This window comes from Podarcis cretensis (assembly GCF_951804945.1).
Source record: "Podarcis cretensis genome assembly, chromosome: 15".
Classification (NCBI taxonomy): domain Eukaryota; kingdom Metazoa; phylum Chordata; class Lepidosauria; order Squamata; family Lacertidae; genus Podarcis; species Podarcis cretensis.
Window position 1 is genome coordinate 45,586,103 of NC_137185.1, and position 20,286 is coordinate 45,606,388.

The 20,286-nt window shown below is 44.4% G+C and overlaps 1 protein-coding gene across 9 annotated transcripts in view; it reads left to right on the forward strand.

Moving 5' to 3' along the window:
* Window positions 1-20,286, forward strand: part of LOC307203839 (disintegrin and metalloproteinase domain-containing protein 2-like) — a 106,714-nt gene that overhangs the window by 68,757 nt on the left and 17,671 nt on the right. For all 9 annotated transcript variants that reach the window (XR_013833382.1, XM_079955013.1, XM_079955008.1 and 6 more), the window contains 4 exons: window positions 878-967; window positions 11,540-11,738; window positions 12,947-13,055; window positions 16,606-16,789. Coding sequence is in view for 8 of the 9 variants with exons in the window: in XM_079955013.1 (XP_079811139.1) it covers window positions 878-967; window positions 11,540-11,738; window positions 12,947-13,055; window positions 16,606-16,789 (582 nt within the window). In the remaining variant the exon portion in view is untranslated. The remainder of the gene's footprint in view (window positions 1-877; window positions 968-11,539; window positions 11,739-12,946; window positions 13,056-16,605; window positions 16,790-20,286) is intronic.

Consider the following 20,286-nt stretch of genomic DNA (forward strand, 5'->3'; position numbering starts at 1 on the left):
GACTGGGAAAGACCCCATGCTAAAGACGCTCCAAAGGACCCCCAGAAGAGGGAGCTAAACATTAGCATGTGCCCCATTTCCCCACAATGACTGAAAAGTGGGCAAAAAAATCCCCTCCCGAATCATTCTCTCTCCCTATAGGAAGAAAGATGCATTGAACCTTTATTTCCCCTCCTCTGTTGAGTATAAAAGCAAATAAGGGGGTGATGACGTACATACAAACTACAGGAAGGGAATGATTAAACAGCACCCCTCCTCCCCCAGGCTGCTCATAATACTCTTGATAGTGGCAGCTTGGTTGCTGGTGGGGTGGGGGGGGGTGACAGAATCTCATAACTGATATCTCAACAAGCGTTCTAAATGGATATCTTTATCCCAGCTGATGTCTATATTGAATCTGAACTGATTTAATGTTATGTTCTGGTGTTGTTTTAGACTGTTATTTTTATTTAAATACCTGCATATAGTAAGATTTTTGTTATATGTAATAGTTGTAACTGCTATATATTTGTAAATACCTCTGGGAAGTGGTTCGTATATTAAAAATAGTATTATAATCAGGTTTATTTGAGTAAAATTTGAAGTCAACCTTTCCCTCTTGTCCTTTCCTGTATTTTGAAATTCGTCTGTGTAAAAAAGCATGATGTAGCAGAAAAGATTTGAGCAGATTCCATGTATAAACCTTTACATTTATTTATTTAATAAAATTCATACACTGCTTGATTGTAAAACAAACCTCAAAGCTTACAAAAAAAGATAAAACAATAGAGTGCCTTGTTGGCCTTAAGCTTTGGAGTTTCAGCTTTCACTTTCATTTTTTTCATTGTCTAAACTCTTTACTGACCCAAACAAAAAGCTGTATGATTTTTGTTTTCAGGAATGTAAGTACAGTAAATGTTGTACTAGCTCATGTACGTTTCTCCGTGGAGCAGTGTGCAGCAACGAATTGTGCTGTGAAAACTGTCAGGTAAGATGCTAAAGTACTCTCTTCACTGCCTTGGCCACACATTTACCTCAGTTTGTTTGAATTGACACTACCACTTCCTCTGAATTTTATCTCCGTAACCTCTGTGTTGCAGCCAATGCTCATCCTACACAAAGCTGACCCATCAAAGTTAATGGATGTCAGGCCTGGTCGTTGTCCTCTTCAGATCACCACACAAACGCTTCTTGTTCTTTTTTAACTTTTTATTGTGTATTAACAAAATAATACCCCTTCATGGATCACTGCCTTGCCCCCTTCATGGATCACTGCCTTGCCGTGGCGAAGGGGCTTGAAGAACTCAGAGAAGCTATGAACTATGCCGAGCAGGGCACCCAAGATGAACAGGTCATAGTGGAGAGTTTTGACCAAACGTGATCCACCTGGAGGAGGAACCGGCAAGCCACTCCAGTATCCCTGCCAAGAAAACTCCATGGACAAAGACAACAGGCATATAAAAGTTATGATGCTGGAAGATGAGCCCCTCAGGTCGGAAGGCGTCCAACATGCTACTGGGGAAGAGCGGAGGGCAAGTACAAGTAGATCCAGAGCTGATGAAGCGGCTGGGCCAAAGCCGAAAGGACGCTCAGTTGCGGATATGCCTGGAAGCGAAAGGAAAGTCCAATGCTGTAAAGAAAAATATTGCATAGGAACCTGGAATGTAAGAACCATGAACATGGGTAAGTTGGATGTCGTCAAAAATGAGATGGCAAGAATAAATATTGACATCCTGGGCATCAGTGAACTAAAATGGACGGGAATGGGCGAATTCAGTTCGGATGACCATCATATCTACTACTGTGGGCAAGAAACCCGTAAAAGAAATGGAGTGGCCCTCATAGTCAACAAAAGAGTGGCAAAAGCTGTACTGGGATGCAATCTCAAAAATGATAGAATGATCTCGATACGAATCCAAGGCAGACCTTTTAACATCACAGTAATCCAAGTTTATGCACCAACTACTGGTGCTGAAGAAACTGAAATTGACCAATTCTATGAAGACTTACAACACCTTATAGAAGTGACACCAAAGAAGGATGTTCTTCTCATTATAGGGGATTGGAATGCTAAAGTAGGGAGTCAAGAGATAAAAGGAACAACTGGCAAGTTTGGCCTTGGAGATCAAAACGAAGCAGGGCAAAGGCTAATAGAGTTCTGTCAAGAGAACAAGCTGGTCATCACAAACACGCTTTTCCAACAACACAAGAGACGACTCTACACATGGACATCACCAGATGGGCAGCATTGAAATCAGATTGATTATATTCTCTGCAGCCAAAGATGGAGAAGCTCTATACAGTCAGCAAAAACAAGACCTGGAGCTGACTGTGGCTCAGATCATCAGCTTCTTATAGCAAAATTCAAGCTTAAACTGAAGAAAGTAGGAAAAACCACTGGGCCGGTAAGATACAATCTAAGTCAAATCCCTTATGAATACACAGTGGAAGTGAGGAACAGGTTTAAGGATTTAGATCTGCTGGACAGAGTGCCTGAAGAACTATGGATGGAGGCTCGTAACATTATACAGGAGGCAGCAACGAAAACCATCCCAATGAAAAGGAAATGCAAGAAAGCAAAGTGGCTGTCCAATGAGGCCTTACAAATAGCGGGGGAGAGAAGGCAAGCAAAATGCAAGGGAGATCGTGAAACATACAGGAAAGTGAATGCAGATTTCCAAAGAATAGCAAGGAGAGACAAGAAGACCTTCTTAAACAAGCAATGCAAAGAAATAGAGGAAAGCAATAGAATGGGAAGAACCAGAGATCTGTTCAAGAAAATTGGAGATATGAAAGGAACATTTCGTACAAAGATTTCCATATTAAAGGACAAAAGTGGAAAGGACCTAACAGAAGCAGAAGACATCAAGAAGAGGTGGCAAGAATACACAGAGGAATTATACCAGAAAGAAACGGATGTCTCATATACCCCAGGTAGTGTGGTTGCTGACCTTGAGCCAGACATCCTGGAGAGTGAAGTCAAATGGGCCTTAGAAAGCACTGCAAATAACAAGGCCAGTGGAAGTGATGGTATTCCAGCTGAACTATTTAAAATTTTAAAAGATGATGCTGTTAAGGTGCTACACTCAATATGCCAGCAAGTTTGGAAAACTCAGCAGTGGCCAGAAGATTGGAGAAGATCAGTCTACATCCCAATCCCAAAGAAGGGCAGTGCCAAAGAATGCTCCAACTATCGCACAATTGCACTAATTTCTCACGCTAGCAAGGTTATGCTTAAAATTCTACAAGGAAGGCTCAAGCAGTATGTGGACCGAGAACTCCCAGAAGTGCAAGCTGGATTTAGAAGAGGCAGAGGAACCAGAGACCAAATTGCAAACATGCGCTGGATTATGGAGAAAGCTAGAGAGTTCCAGAAAGACATTTACTTCTGCTTCATTGACTATGCAAAAGCCTTTGACTGTGTCGACCATGGCAAACTATGGCAAGTTCTTAAAGAAATGGGAGTGCCTGATCACCTCATCTGTCTCCTGAGAAATCTCTATGTGGGACAAGAAGCTACAGTTAGAACTGGATATGGAACAACTGACTGGTTCAAAATTGGGAAAGGAGTACGACAAGGCTGCATTTTGTCTCCCTGCTTATTTAACTTATATGCAGAATTCATCATGCGAAAGGCTGGGCTGGATGAATCCCTAGCTGGAATTAAGATTGCCGGAAGAAATATCAACAACCTCAGATATGCAGATGACACAACCTTGATGGCAGAAAGTGAGGAGGAATTAAAGAACCTTTTATTGAGGGTGAAAGAGGAGAGTGCAAAATATGGTCTGAAGCTCAACATCAAAAAAACGAAGATCATGGCTACTGGTCCCATCACCTCCTGGCAAATAGAAGGGGAAGAAATGGAGGCAGTGAGAGATTTTACTTTCTTGGGCTCCATGATCACTGCAGATGGTGACAGCAGCCACGAAATTAAAAGACGCCTGCTCCTTGGGAGAAGGGCAATGACAGGCCTAGACAGCATCTTGAGAAGTAGAGACATCACCTTGCCAACAAAGGTCCGTATAGTTAAAGCTATGGTTTTCCCAGTAGTGATGTATGGAAGTGAGAGCTGGACCATAAAGAAGGCTGATCGCCGAAGAATTGATGCTTTTGAATTATGGTGCTGGAGGAGACTCTTGAGAGTCCCATGGACTGCAAGAAGATCAAACCTCTCCATTCTGAAGGAAATCAGCCCTGAGTGCTCACTGGAAGGACAGATTGTGAAGCTGAGGCTCCAGTACTTTGGCCACCTCATGAGAAGAGAAGACTCCCTGGAAAAGACCCTGATGTTGGGAAAGATGGAGGGCACAAGGAGAAGGGGGCGACAGAGGACGAGATGGTTGGATAGTGTTTTCGAGGTTACCAGCATGAGTCTGACCAAGCTGCGGGGGGGCAGTGGAGGACAGGAGTGCCTGGCGTTCTCTGGTCCATGGGGTCACGAAGAGTCGGACACGACTAAACGACTAAACAACAACAAACAAAATAATCTTATAAACGGTTCTTAACTATTATTCCTCAGAGTCACTTATTTCAGATACCTTCTGAGCTCTGCTTCTCCATGACCAGCTACTCTCAAAATGTCGAACGCGCCCTTCCCTTCACTTTCCCACTCTTTATCCTACCCTCCTGGCTAGAGCTGGCCTGTATCTCCCCTCCTCCCAATCTGAGCTAGAACTTAACCCTTGCCTTTCCTGTGAACTGCCGGTCCCTCCCTGTTGTTCCTCTTGCTCCCTTCTATTAGATTCACTGCTCTCCTTCCCCCCCTTGGGGAATGCTTTCTCCCTCTGATAAACTGGAAACTTCTAACTCTTCCCTGACATCACCCCCTCCCCTAAGCCCCCCTTCCGCCTTCTCGCTCTCCTCTGTTTCTGAAGGACCGAACCCTATGAACTCTTCTTCCTCGCTATCTGTCTCTTCAAAAATTTCTTGAAGATGCCAGTTGTGGGGTTTTGGCTTGTGGGGATATTTTCTATGAAATTCTCTCTGCAATTCTGGAACATTAATTTTTTCTGCTGGTTCCCATGAGTTCTCAGGCTCATCTAACCCTTTCCATGCAACCAAATACTGTAATTTCCTCCTACTTATTCTCGAGTCTAATATCTCTTCCACTTCGGTCTCCTCTTCCCCCATCATGGTGGGAAAAGGAGGTGGTTCCCTTGAACTTTGATACTTATGCGCTGGTACAAACACTGACAATAAAGATCTATGAAATACAGGGTGCATTCTCATATTTTCAGGCAAATGAAGCTTGAAAGCGACTGGGTTAATTTGAGCCTTTACTTGGAAAGGTCCCAATCTCCTTGGTTCTAGCTTTTTACACCTCCCTCGTATTGGTAGTCCCTTGGAAGACAGCCATACCCAGCTCCCTACTTGGATTTCTTCCCCAACTCGCCGGTGCCTGTCTGCAGCGTGACATGTTTTACATGTTCTTCCATACTTTCACTATATATTAAGAGGTCATCTAAATAAGAGACACAGAACTGATCCAGTATACCTGCCAAGACGTGATTGATAAAGGTTTGAAATACCCCTGAGCCATTTTGCAAGCCAAAAGGCATTACCAAGAATTCAAATGCACCATACTTAGTACAAAAACTAGTTTTCCACTCATCCCCTTCTCTGACCCTTATCAGATTATATGCTCCTCATAGATCAAGCTTGGTAAAGACTTTGGCTGACCTTACTCTTTCTAAGTGGTCATCTATACGTGGCAGTGGGCACACGCGAGGCTTCATTTGGCTATTAAGGATTCTGAAGTCACATACTAATCTCGGTGCCCCTTCCTCCCCTTTCTTTATGACAAAAAAGACTGGAGCACCCCCCGAGGCCCTGGACTCTCTAATAAAACCTCTGCAAATTCTTTTGCAAGAACTCCCTCAATGCTGCAGATTCTACTTCCGACATGGCATATATCTTGCTTGGTGGCAACTGTGACCCAGGGACTAGATCTATCTTGCAATCATAGGGCCTATGTGGTGGAAGTTTATCCGCTTCTTTTTCACAAAAAACATCCCGATAAGCAATATATTGTGACGGAATCTCACTTTCATTCCCCATCAACTTCCCTTCCACCTCTGTTCCCATTACTTCCACCGAGATTTTCCCCTTTTGCCCCAAACAATGTGTCATACAATAGATCGAACCAAAAACCAAAGACCTTTGATGCCAGGCAATCACTGGATTGTGACGATTGAGCCAACTCATGCCCAGGACTATCGGGTGCCCAGCTAGTTTGGTCACATGAAATGCCCTGGTCTCTGAGTGATGACCCATATCCATTCTCATTGGTGGAGTCTCGTAAGTCACTTCTCCTGACAGTAGCGGTCTGCCATCGATTGTTTTCACTCGTATTGGGAAATTCAAAGGTAACAAAGCGATTTTGTGTTCCTGTACCAATTTCTGGTCTATGAAATCTGCTGACGCTCCTGAGTCTAACAGCGCCTCTACCTGGACTCTATGTCCGTTGGGTAGTTGTAGTTGCACCTTCACCGTTAGTCCTGGGATAGGTGGTTCTGCGTAAGAGCCTTCTATTGCTCCTCCACCCGGCTGCAAGCTCCCATTTCCAGCCGGGGACATTCGTTTCCCTGATGCAGTTCCTTCGGGCAATTGTCTTCTCCCATGTCTGCTCCAGATAGAGACTCCCATCCTTTACGATTGCGACATTGTCGTGCTAGATGCCCTGGTTTTCCACAGACAAAGCAACGCCTCGTGTCTCTTCCTCTCCCTGCATTTCCTCTTACCATGGAAGAGGTAGTAACTGGGAGGGGTCTGGCTGTCCCTAATTCCATGGGCTCTGGCCGCTCTCGTCCTGGCACGTTGCCCATTCTGCTTTCTGTACTTTCGATATTGTTTTCCCGCCATCGCGGTCTCTATTGTTCCTTCTTTTCACTAGCCCTCCGTTCTATGCGTAGGCTCAATTGCAGGCACGTTCGGACCAGAGAGTCCAAGGAACTAGGTTCTGGCATTTGGACCAATTGGTCTAAAATCTCTCTCTTTTTTTTTAATAATTTTTTTTATTAATTTCCAAATTTTTAACAAACACAAAAACAACATAAAAACAAACACAAAAAATCATATTTTCTTTACCTTATTTCCATAAACCTCTTTTCCCGGACTTCCCCATACCTTCCCCTTTTTGCATCCTTTATTTTAAACAATTGTTCAGCAACCCTTCTTAGCCAGATTAAATATAAATTCATTCTCCTTTTCAATTTCGCCCTAAACTAAACACAATTTACCGCTGCAATTCTACGTCTTCCTCTCCCTCAGCATTTTAGCACTCCTGAATTTTATAATAACTCTTAAGATAAATTTTAAACTTCTTCCAATCTTCTTCCACAGTCTCTTTCTCTTGGTCGCGGATTCTGCCGGTCATTTCTGCCAGTCCCATAAAGTCAATCACTTTCGCCTGCCATTCCTCCAGCGTGGGTAGCTCTTGTGTCTTCCAATACTTTGCTAGGAGAATCCTTGCTGCCGTAGTAGCGTACAAAAAGAAATTCTTATCCTTCTTCGGCACCAGCTGGCCGACCATACCCAAGAGAAATGCCTCTGGTTTCTTGTGAAAGGTGCACTTAAGCACTTTCTTAATCTCATTATAAATCATTTCCCAGAAGGCCTTAATCTTTGGGCAGGTCCACCAAAGGTGGAAGAAGGTACCTTCAGTCTCTTTACATTTCCAACATTTGTTATTGGGCAAATGATAAATCTTCGCAAGCTTGACTGGGGTCATGTACCACCTGTAAATCATTTTCATAATGTTTTCTCGTAGGGCATTACATGCCGTGAATTTAATACCTGTGGTCCATAACTGCTCCCAGTCAGCAAACATAATGTCATGACCTATGTCCTGTGCCCATTTAACCATAGCTGGCTTCACTGTCTCATCTATTGTATTCCACTTCAACAGCAAGTTATACATTCTTGATAAATTCTTAGTATTGGGTTCTAACAGTTCTGTTTCTAATTTTGATTTCTCCACCTGGAAACCAATTTTCCTGTCTTGTTTGTAGGCCTCCATTATTTGAAAATAATGGAGCCAATCTCGTACCTTGGACTTTATTTTCTCATAACTTTGTAATTTAAGTTCACCACCTTCTTGTTCTAAAATTTCAGAATATTTCGGCCAATTAGTTCTCATATTGAGTTTCTTTACCTCCTTGGTCTAAAATCTCATTATTCAGTCCTTCCCTAAAAAGGGCTGCAACTGTTGGGGAATTCAGATCCCATTTTAATTTCTGCACCAGCAAACTAAAGTTGGACCAATAAACTCCCACAGTGTCTTTTCCTTGTCTCATTCTCAACAGCTGCCTAGCTGTGGTTGTTTCATGCGCAGGGTCTAAGAAAATCGTGTCTAGATACTGCAGAAACATTTGTAGATTTCCTAGATATCCCTCCGAGATATTAGGGGTATAACACAGTCCTTAGCCCTCCCTTCCAAGAAATTAATCACATAAGCAACCTTCTCTTGCTCAGATTGAAATTCTTTATCCTTTATCTCAATTATGTAAGAAATTTCTGTTTTGAAAGCCATGTATTCAGAGGTTTCTCCCTTGAAGCTACGTGGACGTACAGTAAATGTTTTACTCACTCTGTCTCCCCGCGTCACTTGCAACATGGTTCTATGTTCTCCCAATGCTGCCGATAGTACGTCGACTTGACTTTTCAACTGTAAGTTCTGTTGCCATAAGTCCTGTAATGTTAGCTGGAGCACTGGGGTTTCTCCTTGCCCAACTGGCGCCACAGCTCCCTCCATTTTGGCTTCTCCTTCTTTACATATAGTGAAGAGGCGCAGAGCAGAAGGTATTCTGTCAGGCCTGGTCGTTGTCCTCTTCAGATCACCACACAAACGCTTCTTGTTCTTTTATAACTTTTTATTGCGTATTAACAAAACAATCTTATAAACGGTTCTTAAATATTATTCCTCAGAGTCACTTATTTCAGATACCTTCTGAGCTCTACTTCTCCGTGACCAGCCACTCTCAAAATGTCGAATGCGCCCTTCCTTTCGTTTTCCCGCTCTTTTTTCTCACCTCCTGGCTAGAGCTGGCTTGTATCTCCCCTCCTCCCAATCTGAGCTAGAACTGAACCCTTGCCTTTCCTGGGAACAGCCGGTCCCTCCCTATTCTTCCTCTTGCTCCCTTCTATTAGATTCACTGCTCTCCTCCCCCCCTTGGGGAATGCTTTCTCCCTCTGATAAACTGAAAACTTCTAACTCTTCCCTGACAATGGACATGGCTAACTTAGTTTCATTAATTTCAATGTGTCTACTGTGAGTAGAACTTAGTTAGTTACAACCATTTGCAGCCTGATGTAAGATGCTAATTAACTTTGAACTGCAATCAGATCAAGGAAGAATTTCCTTTAAAGATGGAATGCCACTTTTGAGGATTTCCATATCAGCATTAAATGCTGATGTTGTTCAAGCGTAGGGAAAGAATCTCAGGATCTCAGCAGCAATGTAAGCACTTACACAGGTGAGTGTGAAGGTTTACCAAAGTTCTGCAGACCATGTAGGAGAAATCCAAATCACAAAAAGGAGACGGTTTTATTGATTGCAAAGCAATGCACATGGCCACCAGGCTACAATATAGCAATTCATAACAAATGCCCCAAAGGCTGCAGCCACAACAGGGAATGCAGTTACTGATCAAAGACTACACTGCACTCAAATTATACCTTCAACGGCAACTCATCTAGCCTTCAGGCAGAAGACACTCTCCGCTCAGCCCAAGGCAGGGCTTCACTAATCTCTAGGGAAGAGATAAATAAATAAATAAATAATAAAATTATACTGCTCTACTAATGGTTCAGGAAGCTAGTCCCACAGTCTGTTTCCCAGGCCTTGTTTCATCAAAGCCTTGTTTCTCCCGTTGCTCTGTCCCAGCTTCTGCCAACCTAACAGTTTGAAAGCACACCAGTACAAGTAGATAAATAGGTACTGCTGCAGCGGGAAGGTAAACGGCGTTTCTGTGCACTCTGGCACTTGTCACTTCATTTCTTTGACCTTGCAGGTGGTAGGCAACTCCCCAAACTCATGCCAATAATTAACATAGATAACAATTTTCTGAGAACAAATGACCTAGTTTTCACAGCAATCCCCAACAGCATCGTCAACCACTCTGTGCTCCAGTTCAAAGAAAGGGTGGAATAAAGGTAAAGGTAAAGGTAAAGGGACCCCTGACCATTAGGTCCAGTCGTGCCCGATTCCAGGGTTGCGGCGCTCATCTTGCTTTATTGGCCGAGGGAGCCAGTGTACAGCTTCCGGGTCATGTGGCCAGCATGACTAAGCAGCATGATCAGCAGCCAGTGCCGATCTCTGAGCGCAGGCCTCCCTCCTGTCGGCAATCGCGCTGCAGAATTCTGCCCTCACTGCAGCTTCCAGCTCAGTCCCGAGGGAAGCCCCACGCAGAACACATCCTAATAGAGATGGGTACAGCAGACAGTTTAAGGCAGATGTGGGTATCCAGTTGTCAGATTACTATCTAGGAAGAGGTGTTGACCTCAGTGTGGAGGGAATGTCCTTTAAAATCTGGATCTGCCTTGAAACATAGGAACCTAGGAAGCTGCCTTAACAGAGTCAAACCATTGGTCCATCTAGTTCAGTATTGTCCACACTGACTGGCAGCAGCTCTTCGGGATTTCAGGCAAGAATCTCTCCCAATCCTACCTGGATATGTCAGGGATTAAAACTATCCCTGGCCCAGGGCCCTTCTCCCTTAAGCACTTAGAAGTAGCACTTAGTAAAGGTAAAGGGACCCCTGACCATTAGGTCCACCCGTGGCTGACTTTGGGGTTGCGGCGCTCATCTCACTTTATTGGCCGAGGGAGCCAGCGTACAGCTTCCAGGTCATGTGGCCAGCATGACTATGCCGCTTCTGGCGAATCAGAGCAGCACATGGAAATGCCATTTACCTTCCCGCTGGAGCGGTAGCTTTTTATCTACTTGCACTTTGACATGCTTTCAAACTGCTAGGTTGGCAGGAGCAGGGACAAGCAACGGGAGCTCACCCCATTGCAGGGATTCAAACCACCGACCTTCTGATCGGCAAGCCCTAGGCTCTGTGGTTTAACTCACAGCGCCACCCGTGTCCCCAAGTGTGGAATATGAGGAACTAAATATGTAAAACATGCACATAAATACTCATATTGAGGCAATAAACAGCCTCCAGGAAGACCATGCTAGCATGCCATCTGCACATTTTTCTGTACAATGAGTGGAAAAAAGACGTCAGACACCAAAGGTAGGCAGCCACTTTTTTCCATATGGTTCCCACATGTTGTGTTTGGCTATGGAGCTGCTCTAAGCAGCTTACAACCTCTTAAGAGTTAAAGAAAGAGACAGGCCTTAGACCATCTTGTAAGGACTGTGTGGGCATGTGCCCTGTTCAGTCCAGTGATTATGTGGCTTAAACAACTTTAGGACCTGTGCATAAGTCTGAGGGTAATGAAATGGGAAGGTTAACTGCAAATTGTGGAGTCAACAGGAATCCTCCTCAACCCTAGCTGTAGTCCTCCGTGAAAAATACTATTGATACTTTCCTTCTTCCTTTTCACCTAGTTTAAGCCAAGAAACACAATCTGTAGAGCAGCTGTAGATAGTGTCTGCGATTTCCCCGAGTACTGCAATGGCAGTTCGGCGTCCTGCCCAAGCAATTTTTATGCCCAGAATGGCTACAGCTGTGCTTCTAATGCTGGCTACTGTTATGGTGGATCCTGTCAGGCAGCTGATCTACAGTGTCAGGATCTTTTTGGTGAAAGTAAGTGAGACAACTTGCTTTTTGGCTTCTTTTAAAAACAAAATGAAATATTTACTCTTAAAAAGAACAAGCAAGGAGGCAAGCAGCTTCCTTCTGTAACCAAATTGTGTGTGCATGCCCACTCATACCTATACCATGAGCTTTCCTCAGCTTTTATACCAGTTTGCCCATTGAATGAGTCCTGGCTTTCTCTTGAACTCTTTGAGCAGAATTCAGCGTCACACTACTGTACAGTCATACTTCGGGATAAATATGCTTCAGGATAAGTACTTTCGGGTTGCGCTCCACGGTGAACTGAGTGCGTTACTTCCTGGTTTCGTCACTCATGCAGGCGGAGATGGTCAAAATGACGTCACGTGCATGCACGGAAGCAGCGAAACGTGACCTGTTCTATTCAGGATGTGAACAGGGTTGAAACCTCCCCCCTCCTCCCCCCACACCCTGTTTGGGGGGCTTTCCTGACACATATGCCCTTTTGGCTGAGCTGGCTGGAGGGGGAAGCCCATAGTGTTAGTTGTGCTGCATTCCACGTTTGCAACTAGTCCCAATGTGGCTGGTTTCCAAGGCATGCGTCTTCTCCCTTATTGCAGAAGATGGCTACCAGAATTCTGACTGGTATGACCAGGTTTATGCATTTTATGCCAACTTTAAAATCACTCTACTAGCTACCTAACTGCACTTAGGCACAAGCCAAACTGCTGTTAGTTACCATGCCAACCTGTTCAGTTATGTTGTTTTGGTGAAGCGCTTCATCAAATGCCTTTATGGGGGATCCGCCAACAAGATGCCTATAGGAAGCCTACAAGTAGCTCTGCTGCTCCTTCTGCCTCTTTCTACAGGAAGTTATACTGTATATAGAGCTGTAATAGCTAGTAGCTATCTATAGACTTACCATTCATAATTTTGCAAATCCCCTTTTAAATCCATCTCAATTGGTGGCCTTCACTACATCTTGCAGCGATCTCCATTGTTTATGTGCTGCATGAAGAAGATATCTTAAATAATTAAATAATTCTGCTTCAGTGAAAACAACAGTCTTGCAGCACCTTCAGGGCTAACATTCATTATTTGCAGAGGCAAATCCAATTTATGCATCAGACTGATTTGTTTGTACACATATGAAAGTATCTGTTAAGAGCATTGGTAAAAGAAAACTATTAAATGTTTCATTTTAGTTATTCTAATCAAAATCCTTTTAATATTTATAGAGTCAAAAAGTGCTCCTCAAGCATGTTATGAAGAAATTAATGGTCAGACAGATAGATTTGGACACTGTGGGATTGACATACGAAAGGGATTTAAGACTTGTTCTTTCCGGTATGTGATTAGGAAACAGAAGAAACTGAAATAAAATTTTCAGGGGGAGGAGTGTGGCAGGATGTTTGTGGGTTGGCGGCTTGGGCATCTTCTATTGTATGGTGCATGTTTTTACTGTTGTTATAGTATCAAGGTAGCCAGGTGGAGTGGGCTGTCATGATCCTCCCACAGGGACTAGGACACCCAGTTGGAGGCTCCTATGTCACTAGCTGAGGGACGGCACTGGGTTTCTGACCCTGACCCTTGATGCTGGTGGTCAGTCCCACTAAACTGTGGTTGACAGATGTCTGCTGAACCACATCCCACAGCATCAAGGCCTATGGTGCTGGAGCCAGGATTGTCATGGGCATCTCTTCCCCCAAGACCAAGGAACACAGTGTCTCCCACACTGTCAGTCCAACGGTGCAAGAAGCACACCAAATGGGAGGTCATGGAGCACTGAAGAAGTGCCTATTTTCAGGCCCTTTAGCTCCCCAAAGGGAGCAGAGCCTCGAGACAGAGGTTTACAAGTCCTCAGTTCACTTCCAAGCAGGGGCGGATCTTGGTAATATGGTGCCCTGTGTGAGGCCGAAATTTGACGTGTTCCCCACTCCACCCAAAGCTGCCTTCCAAAAGCCGGGGAAGGGAGGCACCAAGCTTTGGGAAGGAGGCACAAATCTCCCTCCCACCTCCTTCCTAAAGCTGGGCAAGTGCTAACTAGGCTTTGGGAAGGAAGCAGGAGGACTCTAGGGTCCTGTCAGAGCCCTCACACCTCCCCATCATTTAAATCCATCTCAGCCAAAAGAAGAGAACTCATTCTGAAACTTATCTATAGATGGAACCTAACACCACGGAATCTGGCACTTCCTCATCTAAATGCTGGAGAGTCTGCACTTCCACATGTGGTGGGAATGCCCCCAAATTTAGAATCATAGAATCATAGAGTTGGAAGAGACCACAAGGGCCATCGAGTCCAACCCCCTGCCAAGCAGGAAACACCATCAGAGCACTCCTGACATATGGCTGTCAAGCCTCTGCTTAAAGACCTCCAAAGAAGGAGACTCCACCACACTCCTTGGCAGCAAATTCCACTGTCAAACAGCTCTTACTGTCAGGAAGTTCTTCCTAATGTTTAGGTGGAATCTTCTTTCTTGTAGTTTGGATCCATTGCTCCGTGTCCGCTTCTCTGGAGCAGCAGAAAACAACCTTTCTCCCTCCTCTATGTGACATCCTTTTATATATTTGAACATGGCTATCATATCACCCATTAACCTCCTCTTCTGCAGGCTAAACATGCCCAGCTCCCTTAGCCGTTCCTCATAAGGCATCGTTTCCAGGCCTTTGACCATTTTGGTTGCCCTCCTCTGGACATGTTCCAGTTTGTCAGTGTCCTTCTTGAACTGTGGTGCCCAGAACTGGAGCAGAATACAGTGGCACTATTACTTCCCTTGATCTAGATGCTATACTCCTATTGATGCAGCCCAGAATTGCATTGGCTTTTTTAGCTGCCGCGTCACACTGTTGGCTCATGTCAAGTTTGTGGTCAACCAAGACTCCTAGATCCTTTTCACATGTACTGCTCTCAAGCCAGGTGTCACCCATCTTGTATTTGTGCCTCTCATTTTTTTTGCCCAAGTGCAATACTTTACACTTCTCCCTGTTAAAATTCATCTTGTTTGTTCTGGCCCAGTTCTCTAATCTGTCAAGGTCGTTTTGAAGTGTGATCCTGTCCTCTGGGGTGTTAGCCACCCCTCCCAGTTTGGTGTCATCTGCAAATTTGATCAGGATGCCCTTGAGTCCATCATCCAAGTTGTTGATAAAGATGTTGAATAAGACGGGGCCCAAGACAGAACCCTGTGGCACCCCACTAGTCACTCTTCTCCAGGATGAAGAGGAACCATTGATGAGCACCCTTTGGGTTCGGTCAGTCAGCCAGTTACAAATCCACTGAGTGGTAGCATAGTCAAGTCCGCATTTTACCAGCTTCTTTACAAGAATATCATGGGGCACCTTGTCAAATGCCTTGCTGAAATCAAGGTAGGCTACATCCACTGTGTTCCTTTCATCTACCAGGCTTGTAATTCTGTCAAAAAACGAGATCAGGTTAGTCTGACATGACTTATTTTTCAGAAATCCATGCTGACTATTGGTGATCACAGTATTCCTTTCTTGGTGCTCACAGACTATTTGCTTAATGATCTGCTCCAGAATCTTCCCTGGTATTGATGTCAGACTGACTGGGCGGTAATTATTTGGGTCCTCTCTTTTCCCCTTTTTGAAAATAGGGACAACATTTGCCCTCCTCCAGTCTGCCGGGACTTCGCCTGTTCTCCAGGAATTCTCAAAGATGACTGCCAGTGGTTCTGAGATCACATCTGCCAGTTCTTTTAATACTCTTGGATGCAGTTCATCTGGCCCTGGAGACTTGAATACATCTAATCCTTTTGTATATCAGTGCTGCAGGAAATCTGCATAATAACAAAACAAGTAATAGAAGCAACTCCAGAATTAGTTCTATTAAATATCTTCCAAGGAACAACTCACATGACAAGTCACTTACTCTCAGCAACTAAAAACATCATGACTAGACACTGGAATGACCTATCAGGAGTGAATATAGACCACTAGTACCAAAAAGTATAGAAAACTGCCCTATTAGAAAAGTTAACCAACAAACTTAAAGTAGCACGGGTGTGGCTCCCCTTTATCATATACACAGCACAACAAGACAATGATCTATTCTCTCCCCCACCCCAACAGCATAAGAATCAATATGGGTAATCTGACCCAACAACCCCGTACCCTCAAACAAACAAACAAACAAACAAACCACACTGCAACTAACTGAACACAACCAACCAAGCGTTGGACACTCAAATCTCTCGCAGTGCCATCATAAATGAATAAATATATAGAGGACCTACCCACACGATGCTGACATAAAAACCCTGCACAAACTACACAACAGAACAAAATATCAATGTCCCCTCATCTCTCTCCCCTTCCCTCTCTCTTGTCCCCCAATCACATATGTGTCTAGTACTAAATGTTAACGAACTGTGAAAAAAACTATGAATTGAAAGTAGAGACACTATATGTACTTTTTTTGTCTATTTGTTTGTTTGCTACACAATAAAATCTTTAATAAAAACTAATTTGGAAAAATAAAGGACACAACACAAAAGAAAAATGGATTGAGAGGAAGGATTAATTAATTAATTAATTGTAGCTTGCCTTTCACCAAAATGATTATAAAGTAGTTCACATAAGAAAATCAACAGAGCAAAACCATACTACAACAACAAATTAAGATATACCAAAATAAATCCGTTGGGCACAAACTGTTGGGCAGTAATCTTTGATGCCAGATGTTTCAAAGGTTGAGGAATGACAGCCCTTCTCACATGTCATCTGTGTAATGAAAAGCATGCATTTTTAGGTAACATGTTCAAAAATATACTTCAGTTGTTAAATCTGATATTTTGGAGGTGAAAAAAAACATTTCCAATACATAATCCCCAACTCTTTACAAATGTGTGATCCTGTTCTTTTCTCCAAATGCCTTTGATAGGGATATCAAATGTGGAAAGTTAATTTGCGTCTATCCAACCAGAAAGCCTTATGTTGACATGAACATTCCAGTTCTGTACACTCCTTTCCAAGATACCCTTTGTATATCTCTGGACCTTCAACAACCAGAGGGCTTTCCAGACCCAATGCTGGTGAAAGATGGTACAAAATGTGGAACTAAAAAGGTAAGGGATACAATCTGACACAGTATGATTATTACTGTGACTTAAATGTTGTCACCAGTGTGTATGGTGTCCTAGAGAGCAGCATAAGCAAAAGGAAGACCACTGGTCTCATGCTTGAAAAACTTAAAATCTAAATTTCAGCTTTGAGGAGACAGGTATGATGGGCTGGGAGTGATGGGAGAAGCAGAGATGGAAATCAGCAAATGCAATTAGATGTTGTTTGTTCATAAGTGCCGAAAGTGGGGGGGGGGGACCTCAGGGCCAGGGGGCTTAATGCAGCCCTGCAGACTTTACTTTCTCCTCAGGCTATGCCCCCTCCACAGATCTCACCTCTCGCTGGCCTTGCCCTGTGCCCTCCTGGGCTGCTTTTGCTTGGCTGCAACATGTCCCTGAGCAGTGCTGACACCTCTTGCTTGCCTGAGTGGAAGAGGGAGAGAGGGGTGCGCATGTCAACCCACACAGCATGGCCACAGACTTGCATGGCCGGCTTCTGTCATCTCTCTTGCTCCATCCACTTTAGCATATGGCCTATGCAAATTAATCCTGCCGTCCAGTCAGCGCTCCCTGCTCAGCTCTGCTGGGACTGATCTGGGCAGAAAATGCAGAGTCGCAGCGGTCCTGCCGTCCATGTGAGATAGAGGGATAAAACAAGTTTCTTGCTATCTCTAAAAGCGTTTATTTACAAGCCATAAATCAGTCTCATTCCATCGGAACTCTCCGGCATCTTTCCCGTGCTAAAAGCACACACAGTCTCTCTGCAGTGTCTCTCAGTCTAATGTGAAAGTAGCTTTCACAGACAAAGACGGACAAAGCCTGTGATGTACGGCCCCTCCCCAGATACAGGACACCAAGGAGCTTAACCCTATAACCTCCAAACTCCACACCCCCTCTTGTCCTGCATCTGGGGGAAACAAGCAACAATGCTCACCCCAAACACAGACTTTCACAGAGTTCCTGGACCAAACGCATAGAATTCCAGTTCCATGCAAACCTCAGATAGCGCACTGAACTCAGCTTCAGTAGACAAAAGTGCTATGAGACTTTGCTTCCGGGACCTCCACCCAACTACTGAGTTCCCAAACTTCACCACTAGGCCTGACACTGATTTGCAGTCCTGAAGGTTAGCCCAATCCAAATCCACCCACGCTGTAAGCTTGACATCACCCTCAGCTGACAACTTGAGGCAAAAATCTTTGGTATCTTGCAGGTAACACAGCACCCGTTTAATAGCATTCCAGGCCTGTACACTTGGACTTGAAGCCTCTCTACTGAGCAGATTGATAGCAAATGCTATATCTGGTCTGCTCCACTATGACAGATACAGTAGACTACCCAGAGCTGATTGAAAGAGTCCAGCACTTTCGAACACAGAGCGTTCTACTTGCTGACATTCTTTCACGTAACCAGCCTCCATGAGTGTTTTGACACCTTCACACTCAGACATTCTGAACTTCTCAAGCAACTGCTCAATGTTACCTTTCTGGTTGAGCAAAAAGCTTCCATCTCTTGTTCCAGTTATCCCTACGCCTAGATACGACTTGACATCTCCAAGCTGCTTGAGCTTGAACAGCTTTCCAAGCTCCCTAGCAAACTTCTCCACTTGTTTACCTGTCTGTGATATGTACAAAATATCATCAACAAAAATCTGAGCAGCTTCCTGTGTCACACCTGACCCTTTAAGGTAAAGACAGCTGTCAGCAACACTTCTCTTGAAACCTAGCTCTTCTAAGGCTTCATTCAGACACATGTTCCAGTTTCTGGCAGACTGACGTAACCCATAAATGGATTTGTGCAACCGCCACACGATGCCTGGCCCACTGACCTCAAACCCTGGAGGAGGAAGCATGTACAACTCCTCCTGGAGGTCTGAGTTCAGATAGGCGACATCCACATCAAAATGGTTCGCCTTCCAACCTTTATATTGTGGTTCTCCAGCTTCTGTGGGTTTAAGGCGATAAACCCATCTGCAACTCGTAGCCTGCTTGCCAGCCGGCAATTGTGTGAGTGGGAACACACCAAGACATTCCATTGAGTTCATCTCCTTCCGCATTGCCTCATGCCATTTGCTAGCTTCTTCTTGAGGCAACTTCTGAACATCCTCAAAGGATTCAGGTTCACATCTAGCCACACCTACCCACACGATAGTAGCTTCATACCTTTCCGGTGGCTTTCCCTTGGTTGACCTTGCTGACCTTCTCAGCGTGAATTCTGGAACTGCACCTGATTCACTAGGGCCAGCCATACCATCCCCTGTGTCAGAAACCTCCCCCTCTGACCTGCTGCGCCTTTTAGGCCTCACAACTGGGTCTGTAGGCAAGGATGGCTCACTCCTTGGCTCAGACTTGACAGAGACCTGTGGAGGGGTCTTGGGACTTCCCTTTGGAGAGGTTCAGAGCCTCTCCCTTGGGGACCCCGGTTCTGGACTCTGTGGCTGTGGACTGTGCACCTAAGCAACAGGTTCAGTTTCGTCCTCCTCCTCTTCCTCATCTGAGTCAAACTGTTCTGAAAGAACATCCGGGTTCCCGTGAAGACGTTTCCACCCACTCTGCTCGCAGAACTCAGCGCTGCCGCTAATAAGCAGCTTAGACTGGTTGCCAGTAGGGTATGCGAAACGCCACACCTACAATTTTTTTGAAAATTCTTCAAAATTCAAAATTTCTCAAAATTCTAAAATCAAAACCTCAAAAATCTCAAAATACAAAACAATCCTTCACTGCCTCTGGTCACTGTGAACTCTGAGGGAAGGGGGGGGGGTTTGCTTAATCCCCACTGCACAATGGAACAAAGGACCATGTGCTTACCAGGAAGTTATCTCAGAAAAATACTACTCAACTGAAAATCACAATCCAACACAATCCTTCAAAAATACACAAAAATATGGAATACTGGGGCCAATAACCCTTTGTGGGAATGTTCAGGGATGCAGGAGAGGATATATTGTGAGATTATATCCTTATCCAACTTGTGCTAACAAGTTCCCAAAATATCAGCAGAGTTAGTAGACATTCCCCTTTTAAGTTCGCAACGGTAATGTGTGCTCAAGTTCGCTAGAACCTCTATAATAATTACTCTGGTAATTTCCCCTTTGTTCCCTCTTAAAACAGAAGACACGACACAGTCTTTTATAAAAGTATAAAAAGAGCTTACTCACGTTCTGTTCACAATAGGATCCCAGAAGGCAGACAGGCTTAAAAAGGTAAAATACATTTAGAATCTATCTTATAGGAAGATAGTCCCTTTCTGCTCTCTTGGCTGGGAGCCAAGAGGGCATCTTTAGCAGATGTGGCTTCTTCGAAGGAAGATGGCAGAGAGAGCAAGAGGCAAGAGAGAGATGGCTGTCCTGCCCTGGGCTTTTATCATTACCTGCACAGGTGAGGCCACACCCACCTCTGGTCACATGCGGAGGAAGTCTGTCCCAGGAAGTTTACCTGCTGGCTGGACAGACATCCCTCCCCATGTCTTACCATGTACACTCTAGGAATGTTGTAATTGACTGC